Source organism: Cottoperca gobio, chromosome 15 (genome assembly GCF_900634415.1).
Source record: "Cottoperca gobio chromosome 15, fCotGob3.1, whole genome shotgun sequence".
Classification (NCBI taxonomy): domain Eukaryota; kingdom Metazoa; phylum Chordata; class Actinopteri; order Perciformes; family Bovichtidae; genus Cottoperca; species Cottoperca gobio.
This window is the reverse complement of record NC_041369.1, coordinates 13,885,884-13,906,208: the sequence shown is the minus strand read 5'-3', so window position 1 is coordinate 13,906,208 and position 20,325 is coordinate 13,885,884. Positions and strand designations below refer to the sequence as shown.

The following is a 20,325-nucleotide window of genomic DNA, read 5'->3' as shown; positions in this document are numbered from 1 at the left end:
ATGCTGTCTTCACCTTTCTTCCTCATTTCTCCCTCTGTCCCCTCCTCCTCCCTTCTCCAACAGGATTTAAACTCTGCCATGACATGTGACTGCATTAATCTCCCCCTCCCTCCCCCGCAGCTGCAGATTTGACACAAAGCTCTGTGATTTGGTGCATCAGTCGATGATGTGATATGCTAAGCTGTAGACCGAGAGGGGGAAATATATTTATATCAGGTCACTCTGTCACTGAGGCCTTGTGTGTTTGTCTGGAGTTCCTGTGTGTAACCATTAGTAAACTATCACACTCTACAGAGAAGACTGCCGCCTTCTCTTTGCCCCTTCACACAATAAGTACAGTTGGGTCCCAGAGCACACGAGCAAAGACAAAATAGAAGAAAAAGAGCAGAGGGGTTAGTGAGTTCATGAGTGCTGCATTTGACCAGATATGGTATTTCACTATGTTCTGTAGCAATCTATCACCAAACTCTGTGACAGCACGCAAACAGCCTGAAGAGTTGATTACACAAAACAATGATTATTCTAAAAGAGGTAGAAGTCAACATGACAATGCTCATGGGGCGTTGAGGTTGACAAGTCACATACAGTGTTTCCATGCACCCCCACTCATCCAGAACAAAGGGCAGAAGCACAGAAGAAAGTGGGTCAACCTTACACACTGAGGAAGTGGCAGATGCTCCTCTGTACCATCATGAATGCACAGACTGCAAAAAAACCTACAGGGTTCAGAGTCCACGACAGATAGCGCTAAACACACATCACAACATGCAGATATGAAAACATAATGTAAACACATTCATGACCCCACACAGTATTGTGACACTCTTCTGCTTAACAAGATGGACACACACACACACACACACACACACACACCTGGCAACTCTTTCATCGCTGTGCTGCTGCAGCACAAGCGCTCTGCCATCACCACGGAGACAGAAGGCCTCACCATAACAACCACTGAATGGAAACTGCAATGAGCCCCTTTCCTTTTAAAACCATCGCCTTCTTCATACACGGCTTATGTATGATCAACTATGCATGTCCACATTATGTAAAGCTTCAGAATGTAAAGCGTGCACCCTGCAGCGTTGAAAATAATCACAACAATGACAACATCAACAACATCAACACAAACAACACAAGAGACAAACGTCCACAACAGCAACACCATCAACAACAAGATGTCTGTACCTGAATCTTCATTTTCCAACAAGAATTCATGTCTGGATCCTGAAGCCACCTCACTTCTCTTTCTCACACACACACACACACACACACACACACACAGACAATCACACATACACCCACACACACCCTCACGCAGACAATGGTTCCTCAGGGAGGTTACATGCCCCCTCTGGAAATCCTTGAGGTGAGCTGAGACGAGGAGGGAGAAAGAGAGAGAGAGAGCCGAGCCTCTGCAAATATGGAAGTGAAGCCGTGGAAACAATATCAGCCGTCGCCGTGGCGACTGCAGCTACGGCAGCACAGACAATGACAGACGGAGGAAGAGATAGGGAGAGAGATGGCAGAGGGAGGGCGAACAAGCGGCTGCCCTACATTTTCCTCACACACACACGTACAAACATAGAACTGCTGGTGCTGCTACTTGTCCAGGCTTGTTCTCCCCCTCAGCTGCACACACACACACAGAGAGTCAATCTGGTACTGTAATCCCATTGGCCGATCAACCACTTCCTCCAGCTGATCTTGATGAGGTGGGGGAGGGGCAAAGTTGTTGAATAATTCATGAGAGGGAGGTGGTGTCCTTTAAATAGACTCCCTCTGCTCTGCACACTGAGCTTAACCTTAAGTACCCGCCCCTAACCCGACTTAAGCCTGTCCTGCAACTACCACACACACACACACACACACACACACACACACACACACACACACACACACACACACACACACACACACACACACACACCCCTCTGAATCTGAGACCGTTTTAAGACAAAGAGTCATCCAAACCTGGAGAACCACCATCACTGTCCACCAATCAGAGAGGCCGTTACTGCCGGCATCACCAATCCCCGGAAGGCACAGAGGGACGCGAGGTGGAGCACAGATGCCAAAGGGTAAATTACAAACACACATCCTTACATCTGTATTCAAGGCAAAGTAACAGCACAATACAATCACTCAAATACATGAGTAATACTACAGGCCATTTCAAGCTGAAGTCCGCAGATAAACACCAATTAAACCTTTAAATACAGATATGAGTCACTGAAAACGATGGTGCTTGTTTAGGTCGATAAGGAGCAAGAGGCCCACAACTTTTGATGGATAGGAATGCTGGCTATGAAGGGAAGAGAAAAACAAACATCAAACATGGTGTGTTAATTGCAGCCGTCTAAATACTCTAAAACTGGCTAAACACACGGAAACATGTAAACCTCCCCTGACCCCTGTCACATACATTATGTACAGGCATGTGAAGAATCCACACAGACTCCTAAGGCTCAGCCCTGGGTTATTATGGAGTATAAACTCATGCTGTGTATAATTTATTTACCAAATGGTAAAGTATTGACCATGTTCGAAGGGTTGGTATTTTTATTTTTATTTTTTTTAAACGTTCGATTCTAGGTAGCTTACAACCTCAGGGCCTTAATAAAGACTTTGATTTGAAAGTTAGAATATTATTCATGCTTGTATTTGTCTATGTAACGCTCTCTGATGTTTTGAAACCTGATCATTCTGCTTTGATTTGTGTTATTTAAGACCTAGATGAAGCAGTAGGACTTGCTGTTCTCTATCTACACTGATAAGGTATTTTCCATTGGCTAATGAGCTGAGCAGCACTTTACTTTTATTGAGTAACACTGATTAAACGGCTTTGGACTGTAAATACAGTCTTTCAGCAGGTCCACGGATCCGGCGCGTGGACTTTGGCCAGCTAACACAATAAAGAGATGTTACACTTTAAACACAACAACAGCCACATCACAGTTACTTTCCACCACTACAAATGAGAGACTAGTGACTAAATACAAGTACTGGTTATAGTAAAGGTAAGGCAAAGCAAGTCTATTTATAGAGCACATTTCAGCAACAAGGCAAATTCAAAGTGCTTTACATACTGTTAAACCTCATTGAGACAAAGTGCAAAAGAAACACATTAGAAAAGGACATTTCTTCATTGTGCTTTTTACATCACTACATTTATTTCACAGCTATTAGTTTCCAATTAATTTTCAGATCAAGAGTCTGCATATGTTACAGACATATGACAGATTCTTGTATGTCATTTTAAACACCCCAAAAGTATATACAAAAGTTTAACTGAGCTTTACCTCGACCAGCAACATTATTGATGCTAATCAGTAATAATAATATAATAATACACTTGTATTTGAACTGCTTATACATTTATATTGCAGTCTAAGTACTCTTACTTCAGATAAGGATCTGGATTCTTCTTCCACAACTGCTGACTTCTCTACCGATACACTCATTATTCCCACATTTAAAATACCATATGCAGGATCTGTACCACACTACTTTACATGATAACTTATTGGATCACTAATGCCTTAATGAATGGAACTGATAGTTGAGACACTGAATGTTGTAAAGATATTGAAAAGAAACTCTTGAAACACTTGCACACTGAAACTGTTCTGGTATTTGATTAAGCCATTTTCTCTGATGTACTTCAGTACTGAATAAAAGTCCTTCTAAGTAAAACGAGAGCTGGTGCAAACAGCAGTTTGTGGATTGTGGTTTGTAAATGAACGGCGTAAAATTGGACCCACTTAAGTGACGAAGCAACGGCAGGCAACAAGAGAGCAAACGAGCTGCTGATTCCACTGAGTGAGGAGGTTTGTATAACTGGCTCCTGAATCTATTCAGAATGACATAAAGGTGCATCTAATTTACAGCACAACCACACAATGTCTCCAATCCTGTCGCTTAGCAATACTAATCTTTGCATGTTTGATGACAATCAGCTGTGATTCAGCCATCAATGGAAGGAAACGGGAAAAGAAGTACAGATTGGACTTCCGGTTATAGCTGCAACGTGAACGGCAGCATGCTCTAAAAGCTCTCATAATACTTCTCCGGTACCAAGTAACCCTTCTTGTTTTATCCTTAAGTTTTTAACCTCCTGACGAACACCCAAGACGCCGACTAATACAAAACTAGCACCAAAGTGCAGCGAGCTGACGCTGGCAGCTGCTTGGACACCCAGCCTCCAGTCTGGCTTTTGAGAGAGATGGAAAAAATGACTGACGTGATACAGAAAGCATTTGCCGCCCGTCTAAACCAAGTAGATCAGGGGTGCCCAAAAGGTCGACCGGTCGATCGCGATGTGTAGTGCGGGTAAATTCGCCAGAGAAGGACACAACTGAGGGTTGTTTGATTCCTGGTTGGTGTTGCAGGTAAAGACGTCTTCGCCTTCTTAGACAAATGGTTACCAACGACATTGGATCTCTCTAACACGCCGGAGACAGAAACTCACCGAACGCTTCGGAGGACGCCACAGGAAAGTGGAATGCCCAGAACCTTTGTCATCAAATTTCTCAGAGAACAAGGACACATGTACGGCAACTCCAAAATAATATTTCCCTACACATTCTACAAAAGAAGAGGATGGCTTTCAACACACTAAAGAGCCGGCTCTGCCAGGCCAACATCAGATGCAAGATGTTTTATCCTGCAGCCCTGAACGTGGATACCCAACAAGAGCGTTCGAGTCGGTTGAAGCGGCAGAGCTGGGAATACCCGGACATGATCGAACAAGATATTGAACTTAGACATGATCAGACCGTCTAGTAAACACATCCTTATAAAAAATGGACCAATGGACCGTTCAAAATATCACCAGCCCCTTCGTCTACTCAGCGGCCTTTGTTTTGATACTGGAGAGGCAGAATAAAATAATAAAGAGTTTACACAGCTTTACAGACTCTGGTTTTACTGATTAGTGGCGTAAACGTGATACACAGCTGATGTGAGGACAATTTCATGGTGAAAACAACTTGCACTGGACCGGTCACTCTATATAACAGTCCCTGCCTTTCATTAAGACTTAAGACCGTGCCAGTTTCCAGGCGTAATGGGGATTTACATCCCACCTACTTAATGATTCAGAATTCGTGAATATGATTAGCAGGGAAATGTACCTTTTTTTATTTTTTTATAAATCGAAATACAGCAAATCCTAACACGGGACGTAAAGCGAGGTTATCTTATCTTACACCTCTGGTTAACGCAAAGAATATGGAGATACAATCAAATCTCTTGAAAATTAGATTAAGGAACTAGAAAAACAACAGTACAGTCAAATAACAGTTATTCTCTAACCATTTAAGTCAAAACAGCTACTACCAATACCTGTACACATCTCAAGGATGTAGCTCTGTGAGCATAAGGCATTCTCTCGACAAGCTAGATTTTCCTGTTCTATCAGACTACTACAGGAAGACACCAGAGGGCAGTATTACAAAAGGGGAGGTGATGAAAGTTTTAACCAGGAAAATCACAAGGCCATGACGGATTCTCCTTGGCAATCAGCCCCAAACTGATAGAACCCCATTATGTTTAATTACGCTATAGAAACAGGTAGACTTCCAGAGTCATTGGCGCAGGCCATTATTATTGTTTTACCCAAACCAGGCAAGGATCCCAAATGTTGCAGCTTATGCACGCCTATTTCAAGTCTACCCAGTGAATGTATAATGTTCTCTAAAGTCCTTGCTCTACGACTCAGCAGGATTCATTCAGAATAGATCATCAATTGACAATGATAGAAGATTTTTCAATATAATCCATAGCTCCAAATCCCTTGTGTTGCAGTGTCAACAATTTGGTGAAATTGCTCTATAGACACCCTACAGCACAAATACAAACTAATAAGGACATTACAGCCAGATTCATTCGATTACGCAGCACTAGACAGGGCTGTTGCCTCGCTCCTCTATTATTCACCGTTGCCATTGAGCTACTGGCGACCGCAATAAGGTCTAACACCGACATTTCATATTATACAAATTGGTGACTGCGTTCATACTTTATAAATTTAAATCAGTACCATATGTCAGCTCTTTAAAATCTCCCCTGGTTCCACAACCAACTGTCCATACATATAAGATTTGGAGAAAAAAAACAGGTTGTATTCAATCACAAATTTCCTTTTCACATAAATCCCTCTTTAACTAGAGCCTTTAGAGATGGTATCCCAAATATATGGTTTACAAAATGTATCAAAAAACTTTTGGGAATCTGTTTAAAGCCCTCCAGACTTTCGAAGAGCTCTCTTCCCGGTACTTGCTACCCTGTACTCACTTTTTCAAATACAGTACCAGTCAAAGGTTTACAACCATTGGAAGAATTACCTCTAGATGCACTTGTGTGTGACCAAAGGGGAGTGAGAGGGTTTATATCTTATATTTACTCAGGATTTGCCCAAGATATAAAACGGGTACAACAATGAATGAATTACAATAGCCCTTATCACAGCCATCAAATGTATAGCCATGCAATGGAACAATTAACATCCACCTACATTTGCTGGATGGACTAATAATATTATATATATATATATATAATTATTGTCATGTATTCCAAATGAAAAGATCTTTTATAACCTGAAGGGAAAACCTGGAGAGTTTAAAAATATTTGGGGTGGTTTTCAAACATTTCTGGAGACTGAGTCCATAATATAGCTCTCAGTTTATATTCAAATAAGGATTGGATACAGCTGTCATGTGTGAGTCCGACCTGTCCGATTTATATTGTATAGTTTTGGGTGGGTGCTTGGGCAGGATGTGTGTAGGTTTTGGGGAATATGTGGTGGTGGGAGGGAGGGAGGGGCGAGTCGATCTGGCATCTATGTGATTACCATCTTTTACATTGTTATTTTATTCAGCCCTGGGGCTGTTAGGTTACAAAACCAATAAAGATCATGTAAAAAAAAAAAAAGTAAAATAAAATAGAATATGCTATAAATGCAGATGATGCAAGTGTAGCTTTCCGGTCGAGTCCCGTCCCGGTAATAATACATAACGAGCTGGTGAGCTTTCAGCACAGGAAGACAGCCTTACTGCATGGCTCTCTAATGTAAAGCGAGGTGGTTAGGGAACAGCGGGTGGACTTATTACAGCCCCAGTAAGAAAATTTCAATCACAGCTGATTTATGAAAGCCTGATGGAGTTTTAAGGAAGGAAAGTGGAGCCATACGAAGTCAGAGACGCGGGAGGAGAGGAGGTGATAAGACAGAAGTTTAGGGAAAAGTGTGAAGGGACATTAACAAAAAGAAAGAGCAAAGAGAAAACTCTGACTTCTAATTTCTACTGAGGGGGAAACATGTCAGATATCCCACTGGGTGTGAAATTGAGGTGCAATAGCAATAGTCATGCATACTGATAACTACAACACTACAGCTTGTCCGCCTGCTGCACGTTTCAAACAAATTAACCTCAAATTAAGAACAAGACAAGGGGAGAGACATGGTCCGGGAGACAAATCAAAGACAAACTCTTCAGAAAGTTTTTTTCCTTGTATATTTAGTAAAATTGCATAACTGCACAGGGATCCTCTGCTACTTATCTGCTGTAACCATATGCAACCCTTTGATCTGGAGCTTTGCTTTTCATTTACATATTTCTGTGTAATGCAGAGGACGGTTTCTGAGCCTCGTGTATTCATGATACATAATCTTACACCAAAAATACACAAGCACAGACATTAAATGGGCCGTCACTGCGGCAGCACGACCACGGCACAACGCCGCAAATTCTCCGTCCCGAAATAACAAGGGCCTGACTGTTGCATCTTTATTGATTTGTGGCTCTCCTCATTACTCACTGTCCTATTGCCCAATATCTCACAATCTCAGCAATTTTGACACCCGACGGAGCACATCTATGTCGACCTGTGAACGCTGATGGAGATTTGTGGAAAGGGGCTGCATCAGGATATGCATCTCATAACAGCGTTCACACTGGTGGCAAGATAAAGCACATGTAAACTGTAGCTAAAGATGTAGGAGGTAATCATTACATCACTGAGCAACACATTTACAAGTTCCCCATGGAAAATCTTAAATAAGTAATTAATTAAACTTAACAAAAGAGTAGGAGTTAACTCAAACTGCTAACACACCGCACAAATCAAATATGAATTCTTATCTTGATCGGGCATCGACAACTCATTTTTACGTCTGGAAAGATTGTGGTGTGCTCAAAAGGCAAGAGAGGAAAGTGAAAAAGTCTGATATAGAGCGTTTTCCTTCCTGTGTTTATGACTTAAGAACAAGTGAAAAAAGTTTTTGCCAGGATAATCTTTGAATGCAAGTTACTAACACACAATATATGATGAAAAAATAAAGTAACATAGGAAAACGATCCTGGCAAAACTTGTTTCCACCTGTTCTTAAGTCATAACCACAAGAGAGAAAACTATTTAAATCAGACTAAGAAAGGAAAAGTTTCATTTTTCACTTGCCTGTCAGGGCTTTCATGTTTTGCTATATAAATAAAATCGACAGGTAGATATCATAATATCATATAATGCATGAACAACTAGGCTTTTTTACTTTATATTGTGCTCACATGAATGCATATTTCTAATACAGTTGTGCAGTTATTAATCCATTAATCTCAATCTAACACAAATGAAGTATTTATTTCAGTACGGGAGAAGTACTGGATATATTAGATGTAATGGGTAGATGGAGCCGTGCGATAGGTCGGGGCGGCCAACATGGCATCAACATCTGACCGTGATAAAAAAACAATTCGCATCAGTTTTAAAGAAAAGTCCTCATTCAGGTTTTGGTATACTGTCTATAGTTTGTTTTTAGGGACGTTAGTTTAGGCCAGCACAAGTAACAGCATTTTGTAATGTTTCAAATCTCTCCCCTCCTGATTTGACCTCAAACTAGTCTACGTCAAGCATGTTTTATTTAATTCGACTGGAGTCCAATATGACGTCAGTGGTGATAAAGGGTCTTTTCAGTCTCTTAGTGTTTTCCCAGCTGCAGACTTGAGTACAGAGCAGAAGAGGCTCTCTATCACTAATGAGTGATACGTGTGGATAGACAGGATCACAGTGTACCATCCGAGCAGCAGTCTCAGAGTATTGACTGCTTGTGACTGAACAACAATATCTCAAAAAGACAACAGTCCCTAAAGTATCTCATTCCAAGGTCCATAGTGTGAGGCAAGTTTGGGCCAGAGTATCTTAGAATAGCACATCGTCAATATTTAATAAGCTGCTCCAACATTCACAAGTACCAGCAGGCTTGGATCTCATTACTATGTAATAAAATCCTGTGTATCACTGTGAAACACACACACATGGAGTCGTCGAGAGAAGGTGAGCGTGTCTGTAAACACTGCGATTAATTTATCCATATGCATGTTTATTCAACAGGGAGCGTAGAGAAAGCATTGAAGACTTACTCAGGCGTGTAGAGCAGCGTGCTGTGTTGTAAGCCGCAGCAAATAGGGAGGGTAAAGCTCCACAAACAGCTGGTCAATCGACAAAGAGATCTTGGGCCTTCTAATGATTTCCTCACAGAGATTTGAGGTGCTGGCTCATATTTGTTATCTCACATACACACACACACACACACACACACACACACACACACACACACACACACACACACACACACACACCTTCAACGTCTGCCAGCATCTGAGTTTATCAGCCTTTGAAAAAAAAAAAAAAAAAAGCACCTGCAGCCTTCACTGTGTAGACTGAAGCATCAGCTCTATCAGCCTTCACATCAGCACCTGGGGGTAGTGATAACCTTCTAAATTAGATAAGTATTTCACCAGTGCATTAGGCTCTATGTGTATGTGGAGCACGGGACGACAGCAGGCGACAGACTGGGTGTGCGTTTGACGAGACGAGTCATCAGAAGCTATTGAGATGCAGACAGTGGCACAGAGCCGCGGTGGCAGAGGTTATTGTGTTTTTCAACTCTGGACCTGGCTGACCTGAAGTCTCCTGCATCAGACAGTTAGTCTGTCCACGGGTCAGAGCAGTGGTCTTCACTATTTTTTACGTGAGAGCCACATTGATCGGACAAAGTCAACAGGAGAGCCGCAAAGTATGAAAAGCTACATCCAGTCATAAACAGCACGTCTGCTTATTAATCTGGAGGACAAATACAAACTCCTCTGTCCACTTGTCTTGAAATGTCCTTTGCTCATCTTGTATGGCTCGTACCTTTCTTTTTTAACGGGAGCAGCTGTTGTCTGTCCACAAACCACATCTCCAGCATCTTCCTCTCGACTCCGCTGTGGTTTGATGCTCCAAAGACAAATCTTAATTTTCCTCGTGTGTCACGCTTTGTTTCTGTCCACCTGCTGTGCAACTCTTTAATAAGAAATCGATCCATTTTACATCTGTAGAAACACGTGCCAACTAGCATGAAATGGTGAAGCTAACGCGAGTATGAAGTGCCAGGTTGGTCGTAGTATCCTCCAATTCAAATTAAGCGATATAAATTATTTTTTAGCAAATGTCCATATTCATAAGCATGCTTATGTTAACATATTTTTTAATGAGCTTAAGTTTATTTATTTATATACTAGCCCACCATGTATCTACCCGTCCAAGAGCACATTCACCACGCTGATAGACCGCCAAAACTGGCAACTCCACAGGGAGTCAGTGTCGACGGAGCAAGTTTAAATATCTTGTTTCTGTCTATATTTGCATCTTTTATCAATTATTATTATTATCACTTATTTGTATTATTTGTAGGCTAATAGAGCAGACACTTTCAGTGTTTTAACGGGTTATATGTATATATATATGGTTTTAGTGTTTTTATGAAATATCTGTATTGACTCCATAATCATATCTATCATCCCTTTATTTAGCCCACTGCCACGCGAGCCACCAATTAAAAGTTGGCCACGCAATGAGTAACACTGGGTTAGATGAACAAAAATAGCTAAAACCAGCACAGATATTCAAATTCAAGGCTGAATGACCACAAATGTACACGGTTTGCTAAGTTTTTCTTCCTGACAGAGGACAAGTAATTATAGCGGTGTGCATTCTCTGAAGTAAAATCAATAGCCAGGCTAAATCCGGCTTTAACTCCGTCTCCTATAAATATCAGCAGCCTGATGAGGGTAATTACGATTGCCATCATGCCTTTCTCAAATAAGAAGGTAGCAATAACGGTTTTTGGGCTCTGGTTATTATTTCCCCAGAATTGTTTAGACTTTGCAGGAAAGAGGGAGAGAGGATTTTTCAAAGGTTGTGTGAAAATGATGGAAAAACTCCATCCAGCCATCTCTTAAAAAAGTCTATCATCTATCATCTGAGCTGAACTCTTCTATACATGTGCATCGCTTCAGGAATGACCTCACCTTATCTTGGATATAAAAAAGAAACACTAAAGCATCCCCCTCCTCAGTTCCCCGCCTCGCTCCCTTTTGGCCCCTTTCCCCTAGCCATGACATCATCAATCATCACCTGCTGTTACACAGATGGCGCCCTATTACTGACCCTGGACAGGTGGAGCAGTCTGCATTGCAAATATACGGATTAAAACACATGCAAACACTCAGAATACAAGAAATATCCTCTTCAACCACAGCTGCACTTTTACTTTTCTTGCCCCTTCAAAAGATCTGATCAGGATTTCAGGGTTGTCAGCAGCTTCCCTGCAGCATCCAAATCTTCAGCGGTGGGCTCCTGGCAAACAAACATGTCTGGGGTTACAAAGCTCCCTCTCCTACATTTAAACCATCCCCGATTCCACCCACAGCAAACAACCGGTCAATATAACCTTGGTGAAAACTCTTAGCTATTAGACCTGTTTAATGACAGCGTGGAGACACAGCGGTGACATAATGGCATGAAGTTGAACTGCTTTACATCTGATCCAGCTGAACAAACACGCAGCACGAATCTCTTCGCACAAAAGGCAAACGACACAGAGGAAGTATAAATAATTCCTCCATGTCCTACCATCAGAGCACAGCATTCTCCGAAGGTGTGTCGTTTTGCCAATGAACAAAAGACTACAGTAAACACAAACTCCTCGTCAGACAGTTTCATTTCTTTAGAACTCAGCTTGTTTGTAGCGTTAGATGCTTTTAAGTTCTCTACATCAGTAGTCTACTACTCACCCCTCTACACTACAGCTACCTGAGGAGAGTGCCCTTACATTTACACACCGTCTTCCTGTACTGACGATGAAGGATGAACTAATGAATCTGTCCCCCCACTTACCTACTCCAATCGCCATTTTAAGTGCAGGCCTAATTTGCCTCCCAGATAAATATGGTCCAGAGGAGAGGCAGGAATTTGCATTTAAAGGCCGTTTGTCTTACATTCCTCACGTTTGTAATTCACTGAAAGGACATTTGTATTTTTCTAATGCCTGAAAATGCTCAAAATCTCAGAAGAGGAAACCAGGGAGCTAAAATATTTTGGATTTAAGTGATGTTGTTGCTTGGAATTGCAAAAAAAAAGACAAGTTAGATTCAGGTTCACAAAGTGTAAGGAGGAAACCGGTCACATTTAGGACAACATCTCACTTGAGGATGCACCACAGATTTTAAAGAACCCGTCATACTAGCTTGATCCAAAACCAGAACTGAGATTTAATGAGTCTGAGTGTTGCTGTGTTGCATTAAAACTTCCTGATACTTGTAAAGACAGGAGGGCTAGAGAGCAACTCTCAGCTCAGATCCCCAGTTTGCTCTACTGCCCCCTGCTGACCTGGTCCTGCACAGACTCATCTTCAAAACCATAACCTTTTTATTGGGGTCCCTATTTTTGCTACATATTTATTGAAATGAATATATAATTTAGTAATGATAGCGACAAATAGATACAAAAGGTCTGAGACTTGTTTAACTTTGTTTAAATACAGTTTGAAACCCCTAGTTGAGTTATAAAGAAGTAACTTCCTTGAAATAACTTATGCATTTAATACTCTTCACATGTGTTAAACTGTGTGATTAAAAGACTCTTTGTTGTCCTATCTTTGCATTTAATTGTAATTACTTAACTGCAAGTGTACATAGTCTCTATTAAAACTAAAATTACTGCCCAATTAAATAGTTATTTCCAGAAAAAAAAAGTAGGAATTTACCAAAATAAAAGCAACACGTTCAACAGTGAAATGGTATTGATGGTTTCTGGTGACTCATGCTGACTTCTTTACGAGATATATCAGATGTGACAGTCCACTCCATCACAACCTCCATCAATCATTCTCCTGCGTTGCAAACGTCCCCACACCACAACCCGTTGATGTCTCAGCTGAAGCTTAACTTCACCGTTCACATGCTTCCACCTTGTTACCACGTTTGTCACATGTAACTAGCCCGCCGCTCATCAACATCTGTGCTCCATTTTTACCTTTCCATGGCTGAAGCTCGTAGGGTGTTGGTCAGGATTATTCCACATGACACAGCTGTGAGGGGCTCACAACGAGGCTGCAGCAAGCTGTTGTGCCTCTCGTGTATTTTATCTTGTAGTGTCGTAAAAATGATTTGAATCAAGTCACATCATGACAAAACAAAGCCGGATTTGATACCAATATGCTGCATTTTGACTGTCTCAGACTCTCCTTGTTCCCCCGAAGGATTGCATCAACTGTTACGGCACAAATGTCACACGCCAAAAAATGCTGTACTCCGTGACCACTGCAGCTCACATTAAGTAGAAGGGAGCGCAGAGCCGAAGCATACATGCGGCGCTGAATGAGTTAGCTCCCCCGGGACATAGAGGTTGTCTCTATGAAAGAAAGCTGCACAGCATATCAAACCGTAACTATTAGGCCTCACATTCTCCAAAAATGAACCACTTCACCTCGGGTTAGGAGGAGAGAGACAGAGAGAAAAGGTGGAGGAAGGTGTGCAGAGGAGCAGGCTGCATTTTACAGCCGCTCCTTTGAGGTGATAAGCATGAAGTCAAAATCCCATCACTCGCAGCTGGTCCACACTCCAAACTTTTCTCTTTCTTCAGTTCCATCTCCCACTGCTGCCATCTGAAACATATGCTGCTATTCCCCATCCTCCTCCTCCTCTACATTTTCTCTCTCCGTCTACGTTTCGTCGTCATTTTCCACCGACTCTCAATTTACTCAAACATGGTTCCAATCACCGCTCAAATCTCACTCCTCCCCGTCAACATTTGTGTGGTCATCGCTCTTTAAACAAATATCATCGTAAAGAGCGGCATTTGGGACTGAAAGCTCTCGAAGGAGGGAGCAGATGGTGATACTTTCCTGATGACATCTTTTGGCTTTTACAGCAATTCTCCACCGCTTGTTCCATCCCTCCCTCTTTCAACACACTCAAGGCCTTACAACAAGTTCAAAAATCTTTCCTTAAAAGTGTAGAGAGCCTCGTGAGCAGCATGCTCTTTATCTCAGCCCTGAGTGATCAGTGTTAAAGAGTGAAGTCGTTTCCAATAAAACACTCAGAGGGATTACTTTTCATGCTAAAACTTAAACTGACTGGAGGCTGCTCTGCTCCAAGCTCAGAAATTAAATAAAAACTAATTATTTACACTCCGCAGTAAGATTACTAAGTGGTGATTACATATTCATTCCACTTAGATAAGCATGCTTGTATCGCACATTCCAGAGACGTAAGCATCTATTAAGGAGCTGTGAGAGATTGCAGGGAGAAGAGAAATCGACCAGCTAATAACTAAAATATCAAATGTTCTCAGGAAAAGATTGATAACATTTTTAGGAAAGCTGCATCTTTTACTTCTCCTTATTCATACAAAGTGGCCCTTTTCTGCAGCTAAGGTTTCAGCGGTTTGTTTAACTGAGTAATCCAGATCCCTGGGAGACAAAGACCGTCTATATGTTTTGTATTCAGTGAGAGTACTCGGAGTGGTCAACAGGAGCAACACATCAGATCCTCTTCCACTAGCCACTAACACAGCCCTCTCTCAGTTCTGTATCGTCACATATCTTTGTCCACCATAGCGTAGCAGTTTCAGCTTTCAATCAGGTGGCTGGCTTCGTCTCTTTGTTTACGTGTGCAAGTTGGATCACACACACACACACACACACACACACACACACACACACACACACACACACACACACACACACACACACACACACACACACACACACACACACACACACACACACACACACACACACACACACACACACACACACACACACACACACACTAATATAAGCAGTGTGAGCGCTTCTCTGTGTGCCAAAAAAAGGTTTCATGAACACTTAAAGGAGACAAAAACAACACTGGTTTAGGTAGCAGCTCCACAAAGTCCCTGGGAGGTGGTTTTCATGACTCCTTCTCTCTGCCTGCTTGTCCCCTTTGCTCCTCTGGTTTCACATACAGCACCATCAAAATCTATTAGCAAGCCTGAGAAGAGAAGAAACTGTCTTTGTGCATGTAAGCATTCAAAAGACAAAGTGTGATTTCTGTCACCCCTTGCAGCGTGGCCTGAGGCAACGGAAAATGTAGTAGCCACCAGCCTCCATGTGTGGAAGGTGCCGTGGGTTCAAATAAACACATCAATCAAAATGACAACGGACCGACAGCGAGTATCCAAATCTTCTGCTCTTACAAATAGGCTTCACCTCGATTTCTCAGAGAATTCTTTTTCTTTTTTCTGAGTCAGGTTGCCCTTGCTAAAAGGCCCGAGATCAGGACATTGTTTAGATTGCGGACGCCACCGGTCCTCGTAGACACCACTACCTGAATACTCATTGATGGAGCAAAGTGGGAAAACACAGCGCTCCTGGCACATGAAGCGTTTCACAGCTCTGACAGAAGCAAAGCGGAGGCATGTTGGGATGAATGTCAGAATGTTTCTCCACAATCTGCCTCCGCTGCTTCAGTCCTGCCACTACTCCTCCTATAGGTCCTCGCTCTCTTACTTCCTTTAAGTTGTTTACACCTGAGCTTATTTGTGCTCTTTCACCTTATCTCTTCATCGTCTCACCTGGGCCCTCTATCAGTGCTTGTTCAGCGCGCTCTACCTGTGCTCAATTCTAGGTAGACTGAGGTAAATGTCAACGTTTGGCTGCAGTGAAAGCCTCACCAGGAACTAGTGCATTTAAGCAGCGGTATCATCCACAGGCTGAGGAGGGATAAGATAAGCACTGTGAACACAATTTCATGGGTTCAAGAGGTTTATGACCCGTGATACATGGCATCATGACTCTGGCAGCCTATTATCTTTATCACTTACTCTTTTATCTAGAACTGGTCCAGTGGGACAATAATGGCAATATTCACTTTCCAGGGTCAAGAACGTTTGTCTCAAACTATACCTGCCATGGTAAATCATTTACATAAAAACCTCTCATAGCTCAACCTCCGTCTAAGAGGTTGTATCTGAGTAAAGCTCTGATCTAGAGACGCAAGGTTTCATCACTCCAAAGAAGCCTCGTAAGATGAATCTTTGTTGAGACACTTGCTGAAGATGGATCGCATGATTTCAAAATGTGCTCTTGGCTTCAAGCTGCAGACATTTCCAAGCAACAAACGGCTGGTACTCTACTCTGCCTTTCTTTTCAACATAAGAAGAGCAGGTTCTCCCTGTCCTGTAAAGTATAATAGGGAAAACGTAGCAGGTTTGCCCTTTTGTTAAACGTTCTTTGATTTTGAAACAAAGGTGATGGATCATTTGATTTAAAGATATCAACATTTTAAAAAGAATAATGTGGGATCGAAGCTTATTTGGCTCTTTAGCAGCTCTCCTATGACAATATTATACTACTGATCTCACACATTTATAACATTTAGTTTCTAATTGGCAAAGATGACGATCAGGTCATCATTTGGTGGGAAAAGACATTTTTCTCAATTGATTAACGTTGCGAATTATGTATTGTTTACATATAACGTGCATGCAGGCAATTATAGTGAGGAAAGTTCCCAACGCTGACGCAGATACTTTAACATTATTTACCAAAACCATGATCTTATTTGATAATCTTTTTTTTTTTATATATCACACAGCTGCACTGTGCACACTTAAAACAAGTGAATGCATTCTTGACTCATTAAAGATGTACTTTAAAAGTGAACGAAAAAATGTTTTATGGCCTTTGATTGTTTCATTTACTGAAACAGCAAACCGAATAAAATGTCCTATCTGTGTGACCAAGGGAAACAATACAGCAGTCTTTTTTTATCTTAGGTACTTTATCATACTGGCTGTGCAAATATTGCAAGTGATTGTTGGACTGCTTTTATTTTCAATTGTAAAATAATTCCACAGATGTTAGCTGCACCTTAACTTTGGAAAACTTAAGCCTTGCTGGCACAAGCCGTGAACAATGTCCACGTACAGTATGACGCCCTTGTGGGAGCCTACACAGAACACAGACAATGAGAATTACACGGAGCTAAATTTAACTGATATCTTTAAATCAAATATGTCTAAATCAGGTATTATTCCAGTCTCTTAGCCCGACTCTGCACATGCCAATTATAGCCTCTATTCTTGTAAATCGGTCCCGTTGTGTTGCATCCTGAGAAAAAGTCCTCAAAGCCTAAATTTAAAGTAATGACTGTTTACTCCACTGTGCCATTTACGGCTCTCGGTACAGTGGTGCAAAGTCATTCAAGTCAAGTCTTTCTGGTCGTACACACAAAAAACTGACGTAGAAAGTTTATTAAAACTTGAGTCTCATTTGAATAGTTTTGCCCATCATTCCTATCTACCTTCCTACCTAGCTGATGGGAAACTCATATTTTGACCTGATGATGGCGCTGGATGAAAGTCAGTGGATCACCAGCTCCGAGCACGAGTTCTTCCTCATACACAGGAGAGGTGAGCGTCTAAAATTCAGACTGAGGCGATGATCCCACTATGTGTGCGCTATAAATCATGGAAACAGAATTACAGAATAAGCAGCCATAGCATTTTATAAAGACAAGTGAAAAAGTCTGCAATTGAGTCAACATCTGCAGCCATTAGACATCTGCCTCCCCAGACAGCAACAAGGAGGAGATCACAGTGTGGTCACACTAGTGAATCTATAGGCGGAGAGATTAACAGCGCTAATCTTCCACTGGATAATGCCATGAGAGGATGATGGAGGAGGATGAAAAAGAGGAGGTGGTGGGAGGAGGGAGAGGAGGAGAAGTTGGAGAAAGACATTCAGGGAGACGGGGATTGGGGAACAAATACGATGCAGTCTCATTGTAAGAGACTCTGGTGTGTATCTGTGCCGAAACTTCCTCCACTGACAATTGTGAATGTCATTATCATATTTTACTGGAGGGCGTGTGACTTCCCACTATCTTTCACTTAATGCACAAGAGACTTATTATGCGTCTGTGCGCTCGCCACATACTGACCAGCACAATGGAATATGACAGAGCTATGAGTCCTATCATGGACTCATTACACAGCTGGGTGTACAGCTGCATGTGAATAGCATACATCAAGCAGCCATTGTGCGTCAAACTCCACAGAGCCAGACAGAAAGGCTGCGGCAAGGGAAGCATCTGCAGTGTCTTCTCAGGAAGATGAATATGGCCGCTGTGGGAGAGCTCAGAGAGCCTCCACTATTGATCTGGCTGGTAGTGGCTAAATGTTATGGGCCATGTGAGTCAAAGGAGTCATGTCATTGGCAATTAAGTGATGTCCTCAGACACCCCGCAGAGACACTTTCCCATGAACAGAAGTGTGACAAAAGCACAGAGCAAAGACTGAGGCAGCAGTGTCTCAAAGAGGAGAGGAGCGGCAGATGCAGCCTTTCATGTGCCGATTTCATTCTCCCTCCTGGAAATAACTTCATTAACTTCATCTGTGTTTTCTTTTTTGCTCATCTCGGTCTGTCTTTGGTTATCTGCTGGCTCTTCACTTGTACTCTGTGCACTATAAACACAGTCGCTCCTATAATGGAAATTTTCTAAATCTGAGAAATGCTCTTAGCCAACTGTGCACAAAATGTTTTTAATTGGTTAAAATTCATTTCGGGCGAAATTGGTGGCTTTCACAGCCGAGAGCTTTTTTTGAGTTCAGGTGCACTTTCAGTTCCTGCGGTGTGTGACAGGCTGAACTAATTCCTCTAGGTTAGTGGGTTAATAGCTGTACATCTGTTGGATAAGGTTATACATCAGCCCACATAATATGTAAATCTTGAGATTATCATTTGAAAATGTGTTTTTTACCTAAGAGAACATCTGAAAGCAGCTTTCTGAGACTTCGTATTTAACAGTAAAGCTTTAGTTTTTATATGTGTGGGTGGAGGTGGTGGAGGTGGTGGAGGGCGAAGGGGCTGCGTTAATTAGAACACACCGTCTCCCCTGAATGTAGCTCCCTCTGCTAATAGCAACTCTTCTGAAACCAAGAGCTGACATGCACACAGTGCCCCCTCAAACTGGAGACAAAGCAAACTCTTCTTCAACTACAACATTATGCGATGTCTGCTAGAATACAGAGTGGCTGAGGGGACTGTAATTATTTCCTGCCAAGCTTCTCAAGTATATTTTCAGGGTCATTTGTAATCGCCTACATAAAACTTAATATATGACTATGTGTCAATGCTACCAAAAGAAAGTAAATAACCCGTGGAGCCATCACAGGGGCTACTTACATGAAACAAGGTGAAGCATAGTCCTTCTGTACAACATTCAAGTCCCTCAAAGGCCCGGCCGTCATGTCTACTCTTCCACATTTAATTATGTTTTTAGCACTTCAACCTGAAGTGGCTCAGCGCAGCGAGAAGAGCTGACTAACAACACCAGCTGCTGGCATGTAGGTGTGTTTATGTGTACCTGCCCGTCCTTGCATGCGTGTTTCCAGAAAGACAGGCTCGGATGGTGAGACGGAGCGAGGCAGGAGGCAGAAAAACAGCAGCAGGTTAATGGGCGGCAGTAAATATACTGTGGGCAGCAAAACGATGAATCAATTAGTCAAATAGTTCAAGTCATTTAACTCCAAAACATTGAGTGGTTTCAGCTTCTCAAATGTGAGAATGTGCTGCTTCTCTCTTTTATCCATCACTGTTAGTGGAATATCTTTGAGTTTTGGACTCTTCATTAGACGAAACAAGCAAAGTGCAGATGTAACTTTTTTTTTTTTTAAAGCTTTGAGGACTTGTGATGGACACTTTTACTTTATTTTGCCATTAAATAGACTAAACTATAAATCTAAAAAGATAACAAATCTTTAAAATGTTAATGAAAAACATCAAATCATGTCAGATACAGCACTACTGCCCCCAGTACAGAGGCACCACGGGAAAACATTTACTCTCCAACTTTCTGCACTTGTATGTCAGGAATGATTTGTATTTAATATATATCAGCAGCTTACGACGGGGTATGTGCAGAGTTTGTGAAATCTTTCTGAACTCCATGAGTGGCA

The 20,325-nt window shown here is 41.9% G+C and overlaps 1 protein-coding gene across 7 annotated transcripts in view; it reads right to left on the bottom strand.

Annotated features, from left to right (window-relative positions):
• Positions 1–20,325, bottom strand: part of marchf8 (membrane-associated ring finger (C3HC4) 8) — a 70,571-nt gene that overhangs the window by 28,293 nt on the left and 21,953 nt on the right. For 2 of the 7 annotated variants that reach the window (XM_029449777.1, XM_029449778.1), the window contains exon 1: positions 1,192–1,564. The exons of 4 other annotated variants lie outside the window; for them this stretch is intronic. In XM_029449777.1, coding sequence (XP_029305637.1) covers positions 1,192–1,221 — 30 coding nt within the window. In that variant the 5' untranslated portion in view covers positions 1,222–1,564. One more of the 7 variants, XM_029449779.1, reaches the window with a different exon arrangement.